The sequence below is a fragment of the Equus quagga genome, chromosome 15, assembly GCF_021613505.1.
Source record: "Equus quagga isolate Etosha38 chromosome 15, UCLA_HA_Equagga_1.0, whole genome shotgun sequence".
Classification (NCBI taxonomy): domain Eukaryota; kingdom Metazoa; phylum Chordata; class Mammalia; order Perissodactyla; family Equidae; genus Equus; species Equus quagga.
The window spans coordinates 92,407,951-92,429,454 of record NC_060281.1 but is presented as its reverse complement, the minus strand read 5'-3'; the positions used below and the strand labels follow the sequence as shown (position 1 = coordinate 92,429,454).

At 58.9% G+C, this 21,504-nt stretch overlaps 1 protein-coding gene across 5 annotated transcripts; it reads left to right on the top strand.

Annotated features, from left to right (window-relative positions):
- The first annotated feature begins 443 nt into the window (after window positions 1–443).
- RAB36 (RAB36, member RAS oncogene family) lies at window positions 444–16,959 on the top strand. 5 transcript variants are annotated; one of them, XM_046640711.1, is made up of 11 exons: window positions 444–592; window positions 1,583–1,661; window positions 4,762–4,853; window positions 6,923–6,988; window positions 7,456–7,557; window positions 9,697–9,761; window positions 11,374–11,425; window positions 12,218–12,299; window positions 12,655–12,745; window positions 14,290–14,387; window positions 14,870–15,714. In XM_046640711.1, the coding sequence occupies exons 2-11, from the start codon at window positions 1,593–1,595 to the stop codon at window positions 14,936–14,938; spliced, it is 786 nt and encodes a 261-aa protein (XP_046496667.1). In that variant the 5' UTR covers window positions 444–592; window positions 1,583–1,592; the 3' UTR covers window positions 14,939–15,714. The 5 variants fall into 5 exon arrangements, with proteins under 5 accessions (XP_046496667.1, XP_046496666.1, XP_046496665.1 ...); XM_046640710.1 differs by having other exon boundaries at window positions 445–592; window positions 14,290–14,409; XM_046640709.1 differs by having other exon boundaries at window positions 446–592; window positions 15,573–15,998.
- The last annotated feature ends 4,545 nt before the right edge of the window (window positions 16,960–21,504 follow it).

The window sequence follows — 21,504 nt, the reverse complement described above, 5'->3', positions numbered from 1 at the left end:
CAGGATTTACTGAAAGGTCAGATATGGGACGTGAGAGAAAGTGGTCAAGGGATCTTCAAGATCCCTCCATACCAATATATAAAGAAAAACACGAAATATTTAGATAACCAGAAAAATAATATTTAATATATTATGAAAATAAATACTTAAACATTTCGCATATCCCTACCAGTTTGAGCCACCACCCCGCCCAGCCGCGGTGATCGCCAGGGAGATCGGGTGCGCGAGTCTCTCCACGGTCGGCCCCGCCCAGACCCCGCCCCCGGAACCCCGGCTCCACCCCCGGCGGCCCCGGCCCCACCACAGCCAGCCTATCCGGCCCCGCCCTCGTTGCCGCGATGGTCGCCGGCGCTCTGGCCGCGGACCAGCAGCTTCCGGTGGCTCCCGGGAGGCTTTGGTTGCTAGGGTGATCGCTGGAGCAGGCCGCTCGTGGGACTCTTACCGCGGTGAACTCCACCCAGACCCCGCCCCAGACGTTCGGGATTCGTCGGACGCCGCGGGTCCCTAGTGGCGCCCGTTGCCATGGTGATCGCCGCCGCTGGCCCAGCCCGACCAGGCAGCGCGGAGCCCCGAGCTTCTGCAGCCGCAGCGGGTGAGTCCGCCGCCCGCTCTGTGCCCCCCTCGGCGCCCCCCGTGAGGGCGCGTCCCAGGCTGGCGTCGGGAGCACTCCGCGTCCCCTGCCCACCTCCTGCCGCCATAACCTGAACGCGGCCTGGGCCCCGGAGCCGCCTCTTTCTACGCGCCCGCCCTGGGCCAGGCCGGTTCTGGTCCTGGAAAGAGCAGGTCAGATAGGGAGGGCAGCAGGCCTCGGTCAAGGCCACCCTAGTGGGGGGAGGGGGCGGACAGGAGGAGAGCAAGGCTGTGGAATAGGCGTGAGGAGCCCGGCGCTGGGGGACGTCCTCAAACGGGTCTCTGGGCTGAAACCTGAGGCCCCAGGCCACCCAGGGCCTCATCCCTTAGAGACTAGGATCAGGGCACCCCTCCCCGTTCTACTTCTCTTCCCCGGGCTGTGGTGCGCAGCCTAGCATTGGTGCCATGCCTCACTCGCACCCCAGTGATGACCTCAGAGAGGAGCCGCTCCTGGTTGGACGCCAGACTGGAGGAGACGCCTGTCTTAAGGACTCCCAGGCAGGGCCATGCAGGCCTGGTCTCCCCAGCACCCCCACCCCACAGTACTGCCTGCAGATTGAAAGAGATGACCTCCAGCAGATAGTCCTGACAGAGAAGGAGGCCTGGATCTGTTTTTAAAGCTGCTGAATGGGGCCAGCCCCATGGCCTATTAGGTTCCACATACTCTTCTTTGGCAGCCCAGGTTCCATTCCCGGGTGTGGACCTACACCACTCCTCCACGGCCATGCTGTGGTGGTGACCCACATACAAAATAGGGGAGGACTGGCACGGATGTTAGCTCAGGGTGAATCTTCCTCAAGCAAAAGGAGGAAGATTGGCAACAGATGTTAGCTCAGGGACCATCTTCCTCAGGAGAAAGAAGAGCTACTGAAAAGTTAGGCATAAACTTATGTGTGAGTCCCCAGGGATTTGCACACCTCCCTAACTCTCTTTTCCCTGGTTGGGTCCACAGGACTGCAAGGATGAGGTCCTCCCTGATGCCTTTGGGGCCCCCTGTGAGCCGGGACCGTGTCATCACCAGCTTCCCTAAGGTAGAGTCATTAGGCCAGCCCTTTATGTGTGCATTGCTCCCCTGACACCACAGCCACATCCAGCGTCCCCACCTGCACTCACCACCAGAAACAAAGCAGGTGAAGTGGGGAGGTCAGCCCTCACTGACAGCCCCCAGGGACTTATCAGACTTCTGGAGAAGCTGGGAGACCTGGGGTTGACTTGCCCAAGGTGGGCCAGCAAGTTAAGGGTGACACCAGGAGGCAGTGTGGCATGGAGGTTAAGGGCATGGACCTTGCAGTCAGTCAGACAGTCCTGGGTGTGAATCCTGACTCTGTCATTAAGCTGTGTGACTATGGGCAAGTTACTCAACCTCTCAGAGCCACTGACACACAAGGATAATTCCTCTCACATTGGGCACCTGGCTCATGGTAAACAGGAGCTCCTTTGCCTGAGTTGTGGTTACTGTTGTTTTCATTATTATCATTACTGTTATCAAAACTCTCCAGTTTCCTGACACCAAGTCCAGGGTTCTCCTCGCTTACCATTCTGCCTTTGGTTCCTGCTGAGAACTCACAGCTCTCCTCCATCTGTATTAAAATCCAGTATTAGTTGCAGCAGGGAATGCAAGTCAGTGCAGCCTCTGGCGGGGCAGTGGGACAGTATTTCCCAATACTGCAGATGCCCCCACCTCCTCATCCAGCCATTCGAGGCCAGGCGTTGCCACATTTATAAATCAGAAGATCAGACACAACATAAATATCCTCGAAAGGGGGCTGCTTAGACAGCAAAATGCTACTTGCTGACAGAGAAGTGAGGAAGAATGTGGCACCTCTTCCGGTGCTGATGTGTGATGCAAGCCAAAGTAAATCATCAAGTAAAAATGCAAGGAATGGAGCCGTGTGGAGCACACTCTCATGTGTGAAACAAAGGAGACGGGAGAGAGAAATGTATGTGTTTGCTTACACACGCAGAAAATACCCCTGAAAGGGCACATAAGATCTGCTGTCGGTGGTTGCCTCCGTGTGGCCTGGGACAGGCATGGAAGGAGAACTCCTCTCCACCCAGTGGCCCCTGTATCTTTTGAATTCTGTGCCCAGGCTGGTAGGGAGGAGGGAGGTGACTGTCGGCTCTGGGTATCTGGGGTCTGCAGTCTCTCCTCCTCCCATTCTTGTGCCTTCCCCCTGGAGTTCTTTCTCTACACAGCCACAGAGACAGGCTTGGTGCCTCAGACTCATGACAAGTCCCCCAGGACTTGCCGTCTCCTCAGAGGCCCAGGCAGTTGCTTCCCTCCAGAGCTTAACAGTGTACCCAGGGATGCCAGAGACTGGTGTCTAATGAGCCAAAAGGAAGGGAAGCGTGATCCGCACAAAACAGTCCAGGTCTCGCGGGACAAAGGATCCCGTTTACAGAGCAGGAAGGGAGGCTCAGAGAGGTAGGGAGGGCTGCCTGAGGTCACACAGCTGGGCATGGTGGAGCCAGGACTTGATCCAGCTGTGGCTGACTCCAGAGCCTATCGTGGGAAGAGGCCTGGGGCTTTTGTCCTGTTTCCACAGAAGGTGAGATTCTCCCCCAACTGCCTGTGGCAGTCAGGGGTCACAGGCCACTGCTGGCCAAGTTCATCCTGTACCCCAGGGTCACACAACTTCAGAACTGAGACATTCGACAGCAGGTGGGGCAAGTCCTTACCTTTACTCCAGGAGCCTCGGTTTCCCTCTCTGTCAAATCAGCTCACACTTCCTGCCTCGCCTTCCTTATTACACCTCTCCAGTACTTCCAATGGTGGGGCCCCTCTGCTGACCACCACGTCCAGGCCGGCCCCCAGCTTGGGGCTGACATAGAAGAGCAGCAAGCTTTCTCACGAGGCAGCTGACACGCTTCTGCGTGATGTGGTCTGCGAGGCTGGCTGTTCACCTGCATTTCCCATCTAATCCTCTGATGCCCAGGTGAAGAGCTGCTGTCAGGAGGGGGCCCACTTACAGATGAGGAGGTGGGCTCAGTGAGGTTTCTTAGCTTGCCCTTTGGCAAAGCTCCTTCCACTGTCCCTGCTGCCTCAGTCACCCCTGGAGCCAGAGCAGAGCCCGTCTCCATGCCTGAGCACTCAGAAGAAACGCCAGGACTAGGGGAGAGGGCCGAGCCCGGCCACGGGGGAGCTGTGGGTCCGGCAGTACCCTGAGGGACACAACAGCTGTCCGGGGGGACCGCTGCATGTCACAGCAGAGCACATCAGCAGTCTCCCCTTCACAGTGCCCTTCTCCCCGTGTCTTCACCACACTCCGTACTTAGCCTCAGCCAATCTGAGAGCAAAGCGTAATGGGAATCTGTAGTTTGTTCAATATCATTTTTTCTAATTATAAAACGAATGTGCCTTTGACACATGTCATGGTGTCTTAATAGCCACAGACGTTTGTCGAGCTTTTGGTGTGTTCCAGGCTGGCTCTGTGCTGATAGCTTTACAAACAGTATCTCATTTTGTGCCCCCAAGTCTCTGAGGTTTGACAGATGGGGAAATTAAAGTTTGGAGACGTTAGGCAACTGCCCAGGGTCACACAGCAGCTAGGGGTGGACACAGGTCTTCCTGACCCTGTGGCCGTGCTCTTAAACCACTTCCCAGTTCTGCCTTCCAAGAAATGTGGAAGATTGAAAGTGCCTTCCAGGGCACTTTCCATGCGCATATATGCATATTTTAAAAATAAGAATGGCATGAGAGATCTGTAGAAGGGGTGGGGGTGGGGTCTAGGAGCTACAAGGGCCCTGAGAGCCGACGCCTAATCTCACCCGAGGACCTGAGAATGGAGGCCTGCCGCCCGCCCGCAGCAAGGGCCCGCCCGCAGCAAGGGCCCGCCCGCAGCAAGGGCCCGGCCGCCCCCAGCGAGCACCTGCGGAGTCCCCGCCTGGCCTCTTTGGTCTGGCCCGGCCTGCTGCTGCTCCTGGGAGCTCACGAGACCCTGGAGTCTCGAGGCTGCTGACACGGTAGAGACAGAGGTGACAGCGGGATCAGGGAAGCTAATGAGGCTGGCAGCCTGGAGCCTCGGGAAGGAGGGACGCTGGGGAGTAAGTCACCACCTCGCTGCCCTGCTCAGTGGTGGGGCTGCAGCTTCGCAGGATCATGTGCCCGCCTGCCTGCCTGTCTCTTTCCAGTGCTACATGCCAGACGCCTGCCTGCAGCTCAAGGAGCACTTCCACGGGCAGGTCAGCGCCGCCTGCCAGCGCAGGAACACGGGGACCGTCGGGTGAGTGCCGCCTCGACCCAGGGGTACAGGATGTGGGGAGATGGCAGGAAGGAATGGGTGCGTGATTGAATGTGTGAGGGAACAAATGAACCACTTAGGCTGTGCCGGTGCAGCCCAGTACAGGCCTGAAGATGCCTGGGAATCCCGTCTGGCTTTCCTCGACACCTCTGCCATACCGAACAGCTTTCCCTCCTCTCAGCAAGCTGGGCCGTGATTTGTCAGCGCGAGGTCTCAGCATGTGTCTGTTTCCTGTGTCGGGAATGTCTTCTTACTTTTCAGGTCTCTGTAGAGTGTCGGGTCCTCTGGGCCCTTCTCTGAGCCTCCTGGCTACTCTGCCTCCCAGCCTGGGCTGGGCGGGGGGCCCGCCCTGTGCCCCACATGCTTCTCTCATGGAATTGCCAGTCTGCCTGTCTGGTTTCCTCACTAGACCTAGCCCATGAGGGCCGGGGCCATGTCTGTCCTGTTCCTGCCTCGGTAGCACCTGGCACCTGGCACCACCTTGTTCCTGCAGCACCTGGCACTGCCAGCACAGGGATCTTACAACAGTCACTTCTTTTTTTTTTCTGGAAACATTGACCCTGAGCTAACATCTGATGCCAAAAGCCCCAGCATGTAGTTGCATATCCTAGTTGTGGGTCCTTCTAGTTCTTCTGTGTGAGCCTGGCTCACATCGATGGCTCACAGCACAGCTACTGACAGAAGAGTGGTGTTTGGTGCCCGGAACTGAACCCATGCCACCCAAGTGGAGCACACTGAACTTTAACCACTAGGCCATCAGGGCTAGCTCGACAGTCGCTTCTTGTAACAAGCAGGTACAAGGGCCTGCTTTTGCCCTCACCCTGAGGAGCTCACAGTCTGCTCAGGGACATGGCTGAGCTCAGAGGTGTCACACAGGTGTGGGGAGGCCACAGCAGAGTCCCAGCTCTGAGGGTCCCAAGACGGCACAAAGTGAGGTGAGGCTCAGGTCAGGATGGCCAAAGCAGCCGTGGTCGTGGGATGAGAGTGATGGCCACTGATTCGAGAGTGCTGGTTCCATACCAGGTGCTTCGCAAAGATTATCTCCCTGAGCCTTCATGACAGCACTGGGAGATGGGGAGACTGAGGCACAGAGGGTACCCCCACATACCTTGGCAGTACCTTTACTCCTTCCTCTGAAAAGCCAAGTCAGGGCCACCCTGTTCCAGAATTAGAGGCTGCCTGGGAACAGAGGAGACACGGCCTCCGCCCTCACAGACTTGGCCGGTTGAGCTGCACCAGCTCACCAGGTGACATAGGTGCCCTTTTGCTGTCTGAAGGCAGAGGAAGTCCCCGGTCAGATGTTGACCTGTTGAGCTTTAGCGTGAGCTGTGGAAACTCTTGAAGCACCATCAATAGTCCCAGGAAAGCTGCTGGGGGGAGTGCAGGGCACACACAGCAAGGTGGCAGCAGTTCTCAGTGAGCAGGGTCCCCAGAGAGCCCAAGAACCTCAGAGCTGTTGTGCCTCAAGCCAGAGCCCGGACATGCAGACCTGAGTCCTGTCCACGACTCACCACATGGCCTGTCTGGCCCTTGCAGGCCCCTCCAAAGGAGTGGGTGACAGTAGTGTCCTGCTCAGTGAGTGTGTTTGCGAGGAGCAGGAGCCTGTCAGGCACCCAGCCCCAGGCTGGGTAGGACGCGCAGGGGCTCTGCCGTCTGTGCTTGTGTCCCCTGCACAGTGGCGCTGTGTCCGCACCCTCAGTGTGTTCCAGGGTCCTGGCTGTGCCCCCTGCTTGGACACAGCTTCACCTGGGGCTCTTCCCTCTGCTCCCTCAGCCTCTCATCGTGGCCATTTCTAATCCTCGCAACAGGGACTTGGGCCCAGCGAGATCAGGGGTACAGACCCAGGGACAGCAGCATCCCCAGAACAAATGCAGGCTCTCCTGGCTCCCTTCTGAGGGGGAGAGACATCCCAGAGTGTCTCAGCAGGTGGCCTGTCCTGTGTCTGGTATTGTGGGGTGGTTCACGGGTGGGAGCACAGGGGAGCAAGGGCCCGCGTGTGTGAAGATGTCTCGTGACCCTGCTTGAGAGCAACACGGCCGTATTCCTGACAGGCTCAAACTCTCCAAGGTGGTTGTCGTTGGCGATCTCTACGTGGGCAAGACCAGCCTCATCCACAGGTGCGCTCACTGGCCACACCTTCCAGCACCAGGTTGTCACCCTTTGCCTGGGAGGCTCAGATGACGTTGTAGTTGAGACTGTGGCTGCTGAGAACCACACTTGTTGCAGAGGGGGTGCAAGAAATGAGGGAGATGGTGGGATCAGGCAGAGTGTGGCAACCAGGAGCCTGGCACTGGTCACACTGTCCCCCTGGGGCCACGGCTCACACCGCCCTGCCCTTGCTGCAAATGGATACCGGTTTCTCTTTCCCTGTCCCTGACTTGCGGTGTTTGCTGTCCGGGCTGCTGCAGTCTCTCTTCCTCCACATAGTTCCTGTCGGCTGTCTGTCCGTTCGTCTGTGGTCTCCATGGACCGTCATCTCCTTAGTGATTCCCTGTGGGTGGACTTTCTGTTGCCTCCAGACTTTCACTGTCATGAGCGAAGCTTTTGTGCACAGCGTCTCTGATGGTTTCCTCGGCTCCCACAGGTTTTGCAAGAATGTTTTTGACCGTGACTACAAGGCCACCATCGGGGTGGACTTTGAAATCGAGCGCTTTGAGATCGCTGGGGTTCCCTACAGTCTCCAGATGTGAGTTGCCATTGTGTTGTGCGGTTTCCTGTGTAGCTTGTGGGGGGACTCCACGGAGACCCCTGGAGAGGGTCTTGGCGAGCTCCTCGACTCTGCCCCGTGGTGCTCAGCAAGGCCCTGTCCAGACAAGCAGGCCTGGGATGGTGGTGTGAAACTGGGCTCCCCCAGTTCCCTGAGGCCGTGGATGCTCCCTCAGTCCCGACAGGTGTCTTGTGTTATTTGTGGGACCTAGAAAAGTCCTCATAGCCTGATGTGCCCACCCACGACCTACCCCCATTCTCCCCTGATGCCCCCCTACTTCCCAGGTTCTGGCTCCTGGTCCCTGCCACTCCCCTGCCTGGCCATCCATGATCCCACTTGCCAGGCCAGCAGGGTGGCCTTTGGCAAGTCACTTCAGACCTCTGAGCCTCTGTTCCCATCTGGCAAATGGGCCAACACTCACCCCACTGCCCTCACTCCACTCCCCCTGCCTCTCTCCCTCTGTCTGTCTTCTTCCCTGCCAGCCTCCATGCCTCTGCCTCTCAGGAGCCCACTGGCTTAGGCCCCTCCCCTCTGGTTTCCCTCAGAACAGCCCAGAGTCTCTCCCCCAGGCTCACGCTCTCCCACCAGAGCTCTGGAACTTGCCTTCCCTCTCCTCTGGCACCTGCAGGATGCTGCAGACCTGCCCACATCTCTAGCCCTGCTCCTCCTGCAGGGCTCCCTGCCCATCCCAGGCTCTCCTGTGTGGCCCCCTCCCCCTCTCGCTCTCCTGCGTGGCTGTCCCTGCCCCCCTCCCCTTGTCTGCTGGCGTTCACCAGGCCTCTGTCCTGTCCCCTTCTCCTTTCTCTCTCTCTGGAGTCCATGCCTGCTCCTCTGGTTTCGTCTTCAGTCCTCCATGCCCTGCCTGGGCTGGGCCTGGGGATCCGTGGCAATCAAGATGGAGCTCACCCTCTCCTGGACCTCAGCCCCCAACTCTGTCGAGACTCTGCCCCCTTCTCTGAGGTCAGCCCCAGTGTAGCCTGGAGCCAGATGGTACCACCAACTCTCACCCCAGGGAGAGTACACGGTCAGACCAGAGCAGAAGAGGCTTGAAAATGCAGGGCTGCAGGACCAGGGGGCCTGGAGCCAGGAGAGCTGAGAGGAGCAAAGAGCCAGGCAGAGAGTGGCCTGTGGCTGGGCTCACCATTGTGACCACAGGCCATATCTAATTAGAGGGCCCAGGACAAAAGAGGGACACTGTCCTGGGTTGGCCTCTCATTGAGGTCATTGCCAGCCACCCAACTGGCCCCACCTCTAGGCCACCCTTCTAGCTCCCCACTCAGCTGGCATCATGCTGGATCACCTGAAAAAATTCCCGACCATTGATGTCTTATTCATGGCTTGTTTACTTTTTGGTTTACTGAGAAAAGTTCAATTTTGATCTGTTGATTTAAAAACAGGATGGATTTTCAGATTCAGTCCTACCTACTGACCTCCTGCCTGTTTCTAAACCAGGGCCAGTAGATCTCAGCATGTACTCCCCACTCTCCTATACTGTGCCCAATGGCAGGCCTCATTAATGGATTGTTGCATTCTTTTCCATGGAGCCAGGGCTCAGCTTTTCCAGAGAACCAGAGCTAACTGATCAGAGTCACCCAGGAGATGCAAACCATGTCCCTGTTAGACACCCCCTCCCCCCACGCGGGGAGCTGAGCATCCCCTCCCCTGCAGTGTGGAACGTGAAGCCATGGCCTAGTCACACATGAGCTAGTAAGAGCCACAGCTGGCAGGTCTGGCCTAATCCCAGGGCCTCCCTTACAGTGGACTTGCACATCTGCAGAGCGGTACATCAGAGAGTGTATTCTCCTCTTTAATGGCCTAGTCAGAGGGACTGAGCTACAACTCCCTTCATCTGGGCAGTGGAACTCAGAAGGCCGTGCCTCTCCCCCGTGGACATGGTGAATCCAGCCAGGGAATTCCCCTGTGGGGCACCCCAGGAGGAGATCATAAGGAATTGGGGGGCGGGATGGCTGGCTGGCAGCAGGCACTTCCTGAGGCCCATGCAGCTGGCGTGGGCCCTCAGGTCTGCCTGCCCCTGGCCCTACCATTCTGCTGGCTCAGACCACTGCAGTTGCTTAATCTACCACCTCTCTTTCCATTTCTCTCTCTGCCACCACACAGCTGGGACACAGCAGGGCAGGAAAAGTTCAAGTGCATCGCCTCCGCCTACTACCGGGGTGCGCAGGGTGAGCAGCTGGGTGATGGCAATGGTGGGGCCTCGGGCACATGCAGTGGGGGCTCCCCACTGGTCTCAATGACGAGAAGTCCAGGTGCTCTGCGGAGGCACCAAATGTGTCCTCTGAGCACCACTGAGAACACCCCCCGGGCCGGTCCTGGGGGACGGGGAAGCTGCCTTCCAGTGCGGGCTGGCCTCTGCAGTCACACTCTGCAGGGACCCTGTGGCGGTGGGTGCTCCTCGTAAGTCTCAGCTCAGTTTCAGCTCAGAAAGACACTCAGGGGGAAGTACATGTCCAGAGACCCAGAAAAGAAGAGCAGAGTTGACTCCAGGAGGAGGTGGGAGAGAGGCTAGGCCAGAGGGGAGAAATGGGGGTGAGCGCAGGAGGGCTCCACCCCCAGGTCAGGGCAGCAGACGGCCCGGGCACTGGGCAGGCCTCCTGGTCAGCAGGCGGCGGCAGCAGAAGCTCCCGACTCCAGCCTCCCTGGCCCAGGAAGCAGATAGGAAGGGGTTTCAGTGGGAGATGGGAGAAAACTGTCCAAAGTAACCCAAACCAAACTCAGATTATGAGGCACAGTTATGTCTATGCAGTCCTGGTGTAAAAAATCAACATTTTCATTAAGATTTGAAAAAAGCAAAAATGGGAGACAAACCACAAGCATCTCTGCTGTGGGTTAGAAGTCAGCTTGGCCATGTCCACTGCGGCCTCTCTCTTCTCGGGTGGCTGACACCCTGTGGGGATGAGAGGTGTGAGGCACTCGACACAGCCCTGCACCCAGCCGCCGCAGCCCCCATCACCACCATCATCAGTTTCCCCCTTCACTTCCGGCCCCTCTGTGGGAGGAGCCTGCAGCCTGCAGCCAAGGTGCAGAGGAGAGCTTGTCCAGCCTGCTCACACCCCCCGGGACCAGGAGACGGCACGCCTTTCTGCAGTGTCCTCCAAGTGGGGCTGCCCTCAGGATCCCAGTGGGGTCCCAGCCTCCCTGGGCACCACAGGCCCAGGGTGGGGCCAATGACAAGAGGAATTGGGGGGCGCGGGCTGTATCTCCCAGTGTTCTGCCCACCCGGCTCCCCAGAAGTTGTTTCCCCAAAGCTGGTTGTTGCTAATCGCCCTCACAGCCGTAGCTGCCACTGGTCGACTCGCATCAGGCCCTGCACCAGGAGCTTTTAAAATAGCTGCTCTCACTTAATCCTCACAGCAACCCTGAGAGCTAGAGGTATCATTCTCATCGTGTCACAGATGGGGAAACTGAGGCTCTCAGGGTTAAGGCCCTCACCGAGCTCCTTAGCCGTAAGTGGAGGAGGGGAGATTTGAATGCAGGAGCCCACGAGCTCCATGCCCACCTCCTCTTGCCCCCTGGATTCCCCACTGTGGCTGGGCTGCTGGGTGTGGGTGGGAGCTGGCGGTGGGAGAGTGGGTCCCAAGGGGAAGCCATGGAGTGTCTCCCTCCCAGTCTCCATGGTGAGGTCCAGGGCTGAGTGCCTGAGGCGCCACCCAGCATTTCTGCAGGAGCTGGGCTTCCCTCTGGCCTCCTCTTGGGGAGCAGGGAGCCACCGAGGGGAGCCCCTTGTGTTTGCCTCACCTGTCGCTGACGGCTCGTGGCTCTTTCCCGTGTGTGCAGTGATCATCACGGCCTTTGACCTCAGTGACGTGCAGACTCTGGAGCACACCAGGCAAGTCTGGGCTCTGTGGCCCCTGGGGTCCCCCTAAGCTCGGGAAACTACCTGGCAGGGTTTCCCAGGCCTGGGCCCATGGGTGTGAGTGACTGGCTCACTTGTCAGAATGGACCACCCACAGGCCGCATACTGTCCAGTTGCCTTGTTATACCTCAAGATTTGTACCCATCCATTGAGGGCAGGGTCTGCTCAGGGCACGGCCAGCACAGCCACACAGGGGCGGGTGCTTGCCTTAATGCTCTGTGGTCGCTGTCTTGAAAGCCTTAATAATTGTTGGATGAGGGGCCTCACATTTTTACTTTGCCCTGGCCCCTGCAAATTACACAGCCGGTCCTGTCTGAAGGGATGGGACTTAGCACGTGCTGTCTTGGGCAGAGAGCTGGCCACATGAGCAGTTCCAGGAGCCTTCCTGCTGCTCCCGGGAATCGCCCATCGAGTGGGCTGAAGCCCCCGTTGCCTCACTTTTGTTTGGGCATTTGCATCCAGCGTCTCCAAACCCTGAGAGGGAGGCCGGAGCAGCTGTGCCAGCTTATGGACGTGCAGGACTCGCCCAAGTTGACACAGGGCCAGGACGGGGCCTTCACCGCCCCTGACCAGTGCTCTTGCATCCCCACCCCCTCCAGAGGTCCAGCCGAGGCCCTTTCAGCCGCAGGCCCAGTGCTCCGCTCAGCCAGCGTGGGTCAGGGTGCCCCCAGCCCTGGGGAGGACCTGGGTCTGCCCCCCGTCCCCTGGGCCCCTGCAGGTGGGTAGGTGCTATCTCTCAGGCTGTCTCCCCTCTGTGCTTTCCAGGCAGTGGCTGGAGGACGCGCTGAGGGAGAACGAGCCAGGCTCCTGCTTCGTGTTCCTTGTGGGAACCAAGAAGGACCTTCTGGTGAGCAGAGCAGAGCTGGAGGCCTGGGGTGGCCCTCGGGAAAATGCATCACCTTCAGCCCACGCTTAAGGAATGGGGGGTGGCACTGCCATGCCAGATGGGAATTTGCAGACTGCAGCCCCCGGGGCACTTGAGGTTCCTGTTCTCATCTTGTCAGGGAGGGACAGCTGGCACCCAGATTTGCTGGGGACCATGGGGGTCTCACCCCAGGGTAGGCATCCCCCATCCCCCTACCATGGGGCCGCCCAGCCCAGGGCAAGATGGGGAGGGAGGGGGCACAGTGGGCAGCCGCCTACCCTGGGTGCCTCCCAGCAGGAGGGCCAGGGAGCTGTGTCAGGAGGGCTGCTTCTCCCAGTCAGGGGCTGCGTGTGAGCAGGCGGAAGCGGAGGCCGTGCGCCTGGCCAACGAGCTGCAGGCTGAGTACTGGTCGGTGTCGGCCAAGACGGGTGAGTGGGCGCGGGTCTGTTGCCATGTGAGTGTGGGGCCAGCCATCAGGGAGGCTTACACGTTTTCTTCTATGGCTCCATCATGGGCCTGCATCACAGGCAGCTGCTGGTGACAATGCAGGGCCTGCCGTTGCCTGAGCAGGGTCTCCTGTCTCTAGAGAGGAACGAGGAACCTGCCCCGTGGATGGCAGGAATAGTGATCCCTGGCCCTATGCCGCCGTGTTCTCTCACGAAACCGCCCCTACCCATGAGGCAGGTCCATTTTACCCTTGTGAAGTCACTTCCAGGGTCACAGGGAGGAAGTGGCAGGGCTGGCGTTGGAGCACAGCCCGCACCTGTGACACTGTGCCATCCTGCTGGGAGGCACCGCCTGCACGTAGAAGGGCCTGGTAGCGGGCTCCTGTCCCTTCCCTGGGAGTCATCGTGGGAGACACTGAGACGTGGCTCACGGCCCCCCGGCCCTTGTCCACACCCCACCCGGGCTGTCCCCCCACCCTGGGCCCCAGCCCCCAAGCCACCTTCACCCACAGGCCACTGCTTACCCGGCAAGATGCCCACGTCTCCGAGCCTCAGTGTCCTCTGGGAAGCAGGGCGATGCTGTCCATCTCGTTTTATTTTTAATGGAAAAACATGTTTTAGATTATAAAAATCAGAAATATTCACTAGGAAAAATTAGAAAATGCAGAGAAGCAAAGAATAGAGTGAAAACACAGGTTGTTGAGGGGGATGAAAGAAATAATGAGTAGTGCCCGGCACATAGTAGGCCCCAGGGGCTCGGGGCCTCAGGAGTTACGCCTGGTAGTCCTTGCCCCAGATGAGGGGCCATGGTGGACATCTGGCCAGGACTGGGTGAGGCAGCGGGAGCGCTAAGGGTAGGCAACACCCATGGCAGCACCACCTCTATGCCAACACAAAAATGTGGCAGCACCCGGGCCTGATTCCCTCTGCTCCTTCTTGATGTGTCCTTGGTGCCCTGTGAGAATCTGCCCTCTTATCTGAGTAACAGCACATTCACTGAGCGCCTCCTATGGACCAAGCAGGATTGCCCTGTGCAGTTGTACAGGTTGTGAGCTACACAAGAGTGGTGTGCATGTTGGGGGCTGGACCCTGGCCCTGTGCCCAGATGGGCAGCCTCCTTCATCTGGAGGAGGACACACAAAGGCTTGACATGGGGAGCCAGTGCACATGAATCCTCACAGCTGCCCACTGGACAGATGCTCAAAGTTATAGGAGAGCAGGCACCCCTCTGATCGCCACACATCCCAGCGCCTGGCCCACAGGAGGGGCTCAGTAGCAACTGATTGGAAGAGTAGATGCTGGGAAACCAAGGCTCAGACATCAAAGGGAGCTGCCACGGCAGGTGGTGGGGCTGCGGAGGGGGCTGGAGCCGGGTGGGAGCCAGGCCAGCCCTGTCCCCCGCACTTCGCTGGCCCAGGCAGCCCTAGAGGTGGGCTGCCCCGCCTCCTGCATCCCCCAGCTCCCACCCAGACGCGTGTGCAGGCAAGGGCAGAGGCGGGGGTCACAGCTGCCTCGTGGGCCCGCAGGGGAGAATGTGAAGGCGTTCTTCAGCCGTGTGGCCGCCCTGGCGTTCGAGCAGTCGGTGCTACAGGACCTGGAAAGGAGGAGCAGCGCCCGGCTCCAGGTCGGCGACGGAGACCTCATTCGTGCGTACAGGCGCCGGCTCGGGGCTGGGGAGCAGGCTTCCGGCCTCCAATCCATGTCCACCATCCTCTGTCCCAAGACTCGCCCATTCCCTTACCTTACCGCCCTCTGCTGTCCTCTCTTCCATCACTCTGATCTCAGGCCTGTATCCTCCTGGAGCCCACCTGCCAGTTCAGACTCCCTCCCTGGCTCTCCTTGCCCTCCTGGCAGCCTCCTCATGGGCCAGGCTGGGCATCCCGGGCTCCATGGACGTGTCCTGGCTTTGGCTCTCTTAGTCTGTGCCTTTGCCCGCTCTGTTCCACCACCTGGAATGCGACCTGGGCCAGATCACCAGGCCTTGAACAAGAGGCCTAGGAATTCAAGCTCAGGCTCTGGCTGGCAGTCACCAGCGGGTACCAGCGGGGGCCCTGCCCAGTGTCAGCTGCAAGTGCTGGGTTGATGTGACTTCTCCCCTCCTCACAGGAATGGAGGGAAGTCCAGCTGAGACCCAGGAGAGCAAGAGTCCCTCTGGCCTGGGTTGCTGTTAGCTGAGGCCTATGTCAGAGGCCTCCACTCCCCACACACGCGTGGACACTGCCTTCTGTGACTGGAGGGGCGACATGGAGCCCGAGCTCTGTGACGTGTCTGTCCACCCACCATGCTGCGCCCAGCACTCAGCCCTTCTCTTTAGCGGGTCGGGAGCCAGGAAAGACCCCCACTGGCCGCCAGGGTCCCACACTGCCCGGCTGGTGGGTGCGCTGTGGTGATCGTCTGGAAGGCCGGTCGTACCTACAGAGTCACCAGACTTTCCCCTCTGGCCTTGAGAGGCCTCAGGACTACAGACACAGGAGGCTTGTGCCCCATGACCCGCAGCCCTCCCCCCCGGCACTCATCAGCAGTCCACCTGGGCCCTCTCCCAGCTTTTTTGGGTTGCCCTCAGAATCCTTCTCATCTGAGGGGTGCAGGCAAGCAGGACTTGTCAAGGTCAGCCTGTGAGGGAAAACCCTCTACCATTCCTGCTTGGGACTTTTCTGTTGTCAACGGGACTTCCTCATTGTCCACTGTACCTTTGCCACAGATTTGCGAGGCCCGTGGGCAGCCCTGCCCCTCTGGAGGAGGGTGGCCGAGAAGGTCTCTCAGGCCGCTCTGACCGAGGGACCATCTCCGACTCCCCCACCATCCCCAGGTCCTGCCCTCCTGGTCCGTGGGCGAGGATGGGCACAACAGGCCGCTCGCGCCCCTCCGGGCCCCCTGGACAGTGAATTTCCCCAGCTGTGCTGTGGGGAGAAGACCGCCCAGTGCTGCTACATCCCCCGTTTGTGTCACTGCCTGGCTCTGCTGCCTGCAGCAGCCACCCATGCTCTGCCGGACCGGCACCCACTGCTGCCCCTGCCACCTCTCTCCCGCCCGACTGCAAGGAAGGGCCTGGGAACCAGCGCTGGGCACATGCCTCTCAGGACCTTGGTGATGGCATCCACGCATCTTTGGAGGACGTCAGAGGCCAACTCCACCACCCTCTCCTGCACACCAGCTCTGCCCAGATTGTCCCACCCTCTTCCCCAGCCTGCCCCACCCCCCTGTGCCCCAGTCTGCCCACTCGTCCCCGCCCACCTCGTGCCCTAGGCCGGCGGGCAGTCTGGCCTCCACCTGCTCGTTGTAGACGGCCAGCGTCTTTTGGGCTGCCTTGCTGGTCGGAGCCGTCTCCCAGTGCCCCAAGCAGTGCTGGCGCACTGCAGGCGCCCAGTGGGTGCTTGTCGGCCCGCAGCGATCGCCAGATATCACAGAAGAACACTGGCATCTTTTTCTGTTCGTTTCCCTTTCACCACATTTTTAGCTGTCTCTTTTTATAGATATGAAAAAATACTTTTTATAAATCACTCTTAAAGGAATTACGTTCATGCTTATTGTAAAACAAAACAGTGCAAAGCTTTGTATAAAACACAAAGTAGAAGTCCCCTCCCGTCGGTGGCACTCCCCAGCAGGAAGCGTTGTTAACAGCTGGTAGGATTCCTTCCAGACTGTTCCTGCACGAGCTTGTTTGCTGTTTAACCAGAATGACCTCTCAGGGCACCCGCTGCCAGCACCCTGCATTCTGGATGACCTGCCGAGGCGCCCTCACTGTGGGCACGTGCCCAGCCTGCTGCTGTCTTTGGCAGCTGCCACTTTTCCTTCCTGTGGCTAGCCCGGAGTCCACCCACCGTGCCCTGTTGGTGGGACATTTGGTTTGTGCCCAGCTTTCAGCCCCAAAGGTGCCACAGTGACCATCCCTGTAATTACAGCTTTGCACCCTCTGGATTCCCCGAAGAGGCCTTGCTGGCCCTTCTGTGGACTGTGGCCCCAGCTCGGTCCACTGGACACAGTCAGGGGGCAGGCCACACTGGGGGTGCATTGAGACCAGGTGTGCAGCACACAAGAGGAAGTGTCATGGGATGGGAGAGCCTGCCAGGGTGGGCTGGCACTCTCCACGCTCCTCCCCTCAGCCCTTCAGGCCCAGGTTCAGGGGCAATAATCATGTCCTGAGCTAGAAACAAGCCGTTTCCTGTGCTCCCGCCCGCCCCATAAACGGCCCTTTATTAAACACTCCTTGTGCCGTCACTGTGTGAGCTCCGTTCCTTCCCACTCCTGATGTAGCGTCTCCTCCATCAGTATCACTTCGGCGTGGTTCCAGCAATACGACAAGTCAGCAAAGACATTCCCTTCAAACACCTCCACATTTGGCTGTGGATTTCTGGGGCAGAGACCCACGACCATATGCAAGTGCTTCAGAAACACCTTGTCCCTCTGCCCTGTCCCCTGCTTCCCTGTTCTCTGAGCCATGCTGCTCTTGCCCGGCATTCAAGGCCCTCAGTCCCCGGCCCACCCCCACAGGCCCCTGTGCTCCAGCCCTTGTCCCCAGTCCCATCAGCCCTGGTCACGACACAGTTGCTGCAGGTGCCAGGCCCTGTCCCGTGCCCAACGGCTGGGGCGCCCCTTCCCGGGAGGATTCTGGACGCCGCCACAACCTAGTAGGACTTGATACCTTCAGGTGCAGTTGTCCGTGTCTGGGCTTTCTCCTTCACCCTCTCCTGGGACCCCGAGAGCCAGGACAGCGGCCTGAGGCCTCGTCTCCCCAGCACCTCCTGGAGGAAAGGCCCACAGGAGGCGCTCAATAGATGTGCAAGGGAGGCAGGAAGGTTGCTGGTTACTCCCTGCAGACATATTGCACTCTGATCCAAGATGACCCTGCTCGAATCCTGGACCGGCCTGGGGGACGATCCTGTGCATGGCTCCCCTCAGGGAACTGAGACGGATGTGCCTCACCGCTCACTCAAAGGTCCTGAAGCCCTGCCTGGAACAGCCAGTGAGGGCTGTTCGGGGCTCAAGTGTATGTTCTCTTCTCGGGAGGAGCTTGGTAAGAGCCAGCCACAGAAAACTCCAGAGGAAAGCCATGCAGGCCCTGGGAAGGAGGCTCAGGTAACGTGGGAGGGCCTGGACACAGGACACACTTGGGCTGTGGGGGCAGGGGAGCGTTTGGTGTATTTATGGCTGTGTAACAAACCACCCCAAAACTTCATGCTTTAGTAACAACTATTTATCACTTCCCATGAGTCTGTGATTTGACCTGATGCTCTGCTCAGTGGTTGGTGGCTGGGGCACTGGAATGACCGTCCAGTGGTCCAAAATGGCCTCGCTTCTGTAGCTGGCAGCTGGCGTGGCATCTGCCTGGGTGCTCAGCAGGGCCTCTCCACCCAGCAGCCTGGGCTTCCTCACAGCGTGGCGCTGGTTTCTGAGGAGTGTCCAAGAGAATGAGCCCCAGTGGACACGTGCTTATCAAGCCCCTGTTTGCATCCCACTTGCTACAGTGGAACGTTTGGCCACATCTCCTACTGGCCGAAAACCCAAGGCAGTGTGGGAGGGGACGCCAAAGGGTGTGAATTCTGGAGCCAGGATTCACCGGGGGCCACGACGGGGAACTAAGGGGAAGGGTGAGAAGATGAAGGGATCTGTCACAGTTTCTGCTGTCCCTTCATCCTGAGGGTCAGCAAGGCCCTTCTCACCTTGGAACAGCCCCTCACCCAGACCTCTGCTGATGAACTGACAATGAGGTACTTCCATGGGGAAGCCTGCTTTGGCCTCCCCGGCAGATCAGGGCCCCCTCCATCCAGTCTTCTGACAATTCTCCGCTGACTGTCCTGGAGGCTTCAGGGGGCTGCCTGGTTCACCGCTGCAGCCCCAGCAGCAGCGCACCAAGAATCTGAATGCATGCGTGACGGGTCACACGGCACAGCCTCACATGATTTGTCTACAACTGGAACTTTCCACTTGGGCTCCCAGGAGAGGGAGGCAGGAGCCAGGGTTACCCCTCACCCCATCAGGCACCACTCCAACCCACTTGCGGTGGAAATTCTGGCCCAGCATTCCTAAAGCAGGGGCCATCAAGGAGTGGCGAGGGCCTCTTGGGGGAGTAGTGAGGACCTCCATTTACTGAGCACTCAGTGCCCAGAGAAGAAGCTGGTTCAATCACAGCAACCCTGTGGGCTGTGCATCGTGACCCTCCTGTCCCCGTCTAGCAGGTGAGGAGCCCAGGCACAGAGAGCCCAAGTGATGGGACACATCTGGGCACCTTCTCCTCCGCCTCTGCCCCCCCACCCCAGCTTGGGGTCTGATCCCAGTGGGAATCCCACTCCAGGCAGCCTCGCCCTTGGGGCACTGAGTCCTTTATCTGTGTGTCCCCCAGTCAGGTAGTCCCAGCAGCCTGCAGCCTAGCGTAGTGACCCCAGAAAAGGGTTTATTTGTGCTGTCCCAACTACCCCCAGCCCTCCTCAGGGGCCCAGCAGAGCCAGGAAATGAGTTCATCATCACTTCCCCCATCACAGCCTGCTCCCGGAGCCCCCACGGGTTTAGTCGGTGCTTCTCGAAGGCCCCATGGTGTGTGACAAAGGCTCCACAGTGACCTGGAGTAGGTCACTTGCTCTCAGCCTCCTTAAGTCTTATGCCCTGGGCGCCTGCTTGTCCTCCCTGCCTCCAGCCCTGCTGTGGCCCCCAGAGGGGAGGGGAGGCTGACATCCATTCAGCTCCATTCCAGCCTGGCGGTAGGAGAGGAGCTGCTCCAGATGAACCTCACTCTCCCGAGGGACCCAGGGCGTCTTTAGCCAGGTGACCTGAGGTTACCTAAGATCTAGGTAACTGGGACACGGAGATGGATAGTGGATCAGCCACGTTCACATGTTCACATGAATAAGAATTAGGGAAGCCGTGAGAAGGCGTGGGGCACGGGGAGCTTTCAGAGAAGCAGCGCACGGCTCGGTGAGGGCCCTCCTCTTCCGAGGGAGAAGGGGCTCCTGGAGACTCGGGGCCCTGGGCACCCCATCACCCAAGAAGCCTCAGGCACTGCCCTGAGACGAGACACCCTCCCAGGAGCTCCCTGGGCTCCCCTGCCATCTGCTGTGGCCTCCCAGTGTCACCTCCCATATGTCGGGCCTTCCCCTGAGGAAAGCTGATCGGCAGACGGCAAGTGTGGCTGTCACACCACCTCCTTCCAGGCAGCACAGATCCTTCCTGGACTCCAGACACCTCCTCTGCACCCAGGGCCGCCAGCCCCCTGCCTGAGCCTGCGCCCCAGGCTGGTCCGGGAGTGGTGCCTCCTGTCCCCAGGCTGCTGTCCACCCCATCTTCAGGGATAAATGGTGGGTGGCTGGGAAGCAAAGCAGCCCCAGGGCTCCCTCGTTCCCCATAGGTGGGTGGCAACCCTGGCCTGAGGGTTCTCTGGGTCTTTGGCCACTGGAAGCCACAGCCTGGACCATCTCACTGGCTATGCCTTCAGGAACAAGCTCATCTTGTCCTGGTGCCTTTGCTCTCTGTGAAAGCTGGGAACAGCAACCAGGACCTCCGCTGGGATTCCCTCGGCTGTAGGGGCTTCATCAATAATTGATTCACCCAGAGGTGGGTGGAGTTACAGCTGAGGGGGCTGGGAGGGAAGGCCCTCACCCTTGCTCATCCGGAGCCCTTGGCTAACGAAGTCCCACAGAGATCCCTGCTCCCCACTCTGGGCCGGGGGCTGGGGGCCTGGAGGAGGTCCCAGCCGGGCACTGTGCAGCACAGCACAGGCAGGCGGGACTCAGGACAGCTCTATTGATTGCCCCAGATTTCTGATCTTGCCTGGAGCTCTCCGGGGCTGACACATGACAGATGATGGGTGACAGATGGGGGTCACGTGGCCACATCCCGCTTGAAGGGAGCCCTTCTCTGGCCTCTGGCCCCTAAAGAGGGTGAGGGTACAGACAGGGCAGGGAAGGAAGAAGAAAACTTTCGAGTTGGCCTCAGGTAGGTCTTCAGGCAGAAAGCCCTGCCGCCTTTATGATGCCACGTCTCACAATCCTGCCTGAGGGCACAGTGTTCAGGAGAACCCATTTGGGACTAGGACAGGCTGGGCTCAAGTCTGAGCCCCCACTTATTGCTGTGTGATGGGGGGGGGTCACTGCCCCTCTCTGAGCTGCTTTCCCTGCCTCTTGCCCAGATGATGGCTGCGAGGGTGGAAGGAAATCACATCTATGGAGCCCCCAGCTCCAGGCTGGGTGGCTGGCGAGGGCTGGGTGGACGGGAACCCTGAAGACTGTGTGACTGTCACAGGTAGTGCCGCTGTAGCCACTCACATGGCGCCTTTGCGTGCATTAGAAAAAGGCACCCATGTAGCTCCTCAAAAAGTTAAACAAAATTGCCATATGACCCAGAGATTCCACTCCTAGGTACATTCCCCAAAGAATTGAGAATAGGGACTCAAACAAGTATGTGTACACACGTGTTCAGAGCAGCATCATTCACACTAGCCAAATGTCCACCAACAGATGAATGGATAAACACGATGTAGTATATCCATGCTATGGAATATTATTCAGCCTTAAAAAGGAATGGAGTCCTGCTCTGTGCTATAACCTGGATGAATCTTGAACAGAGTATGCTAAGTGAAAGCAGCCAGACACAAAAGGCCACATATTGTATGAATATTCATATGAAATGTCCAGAATAGGTAAACTCATAGTAGTAGACTGGTGGTTGTCAGGGGCTGGAAAGAGGGTGAAATGGGGAGCAACTGCTTAATGGGTGTGGGGTTTCCTTTTGGGGTGATGAAAATATTTCTT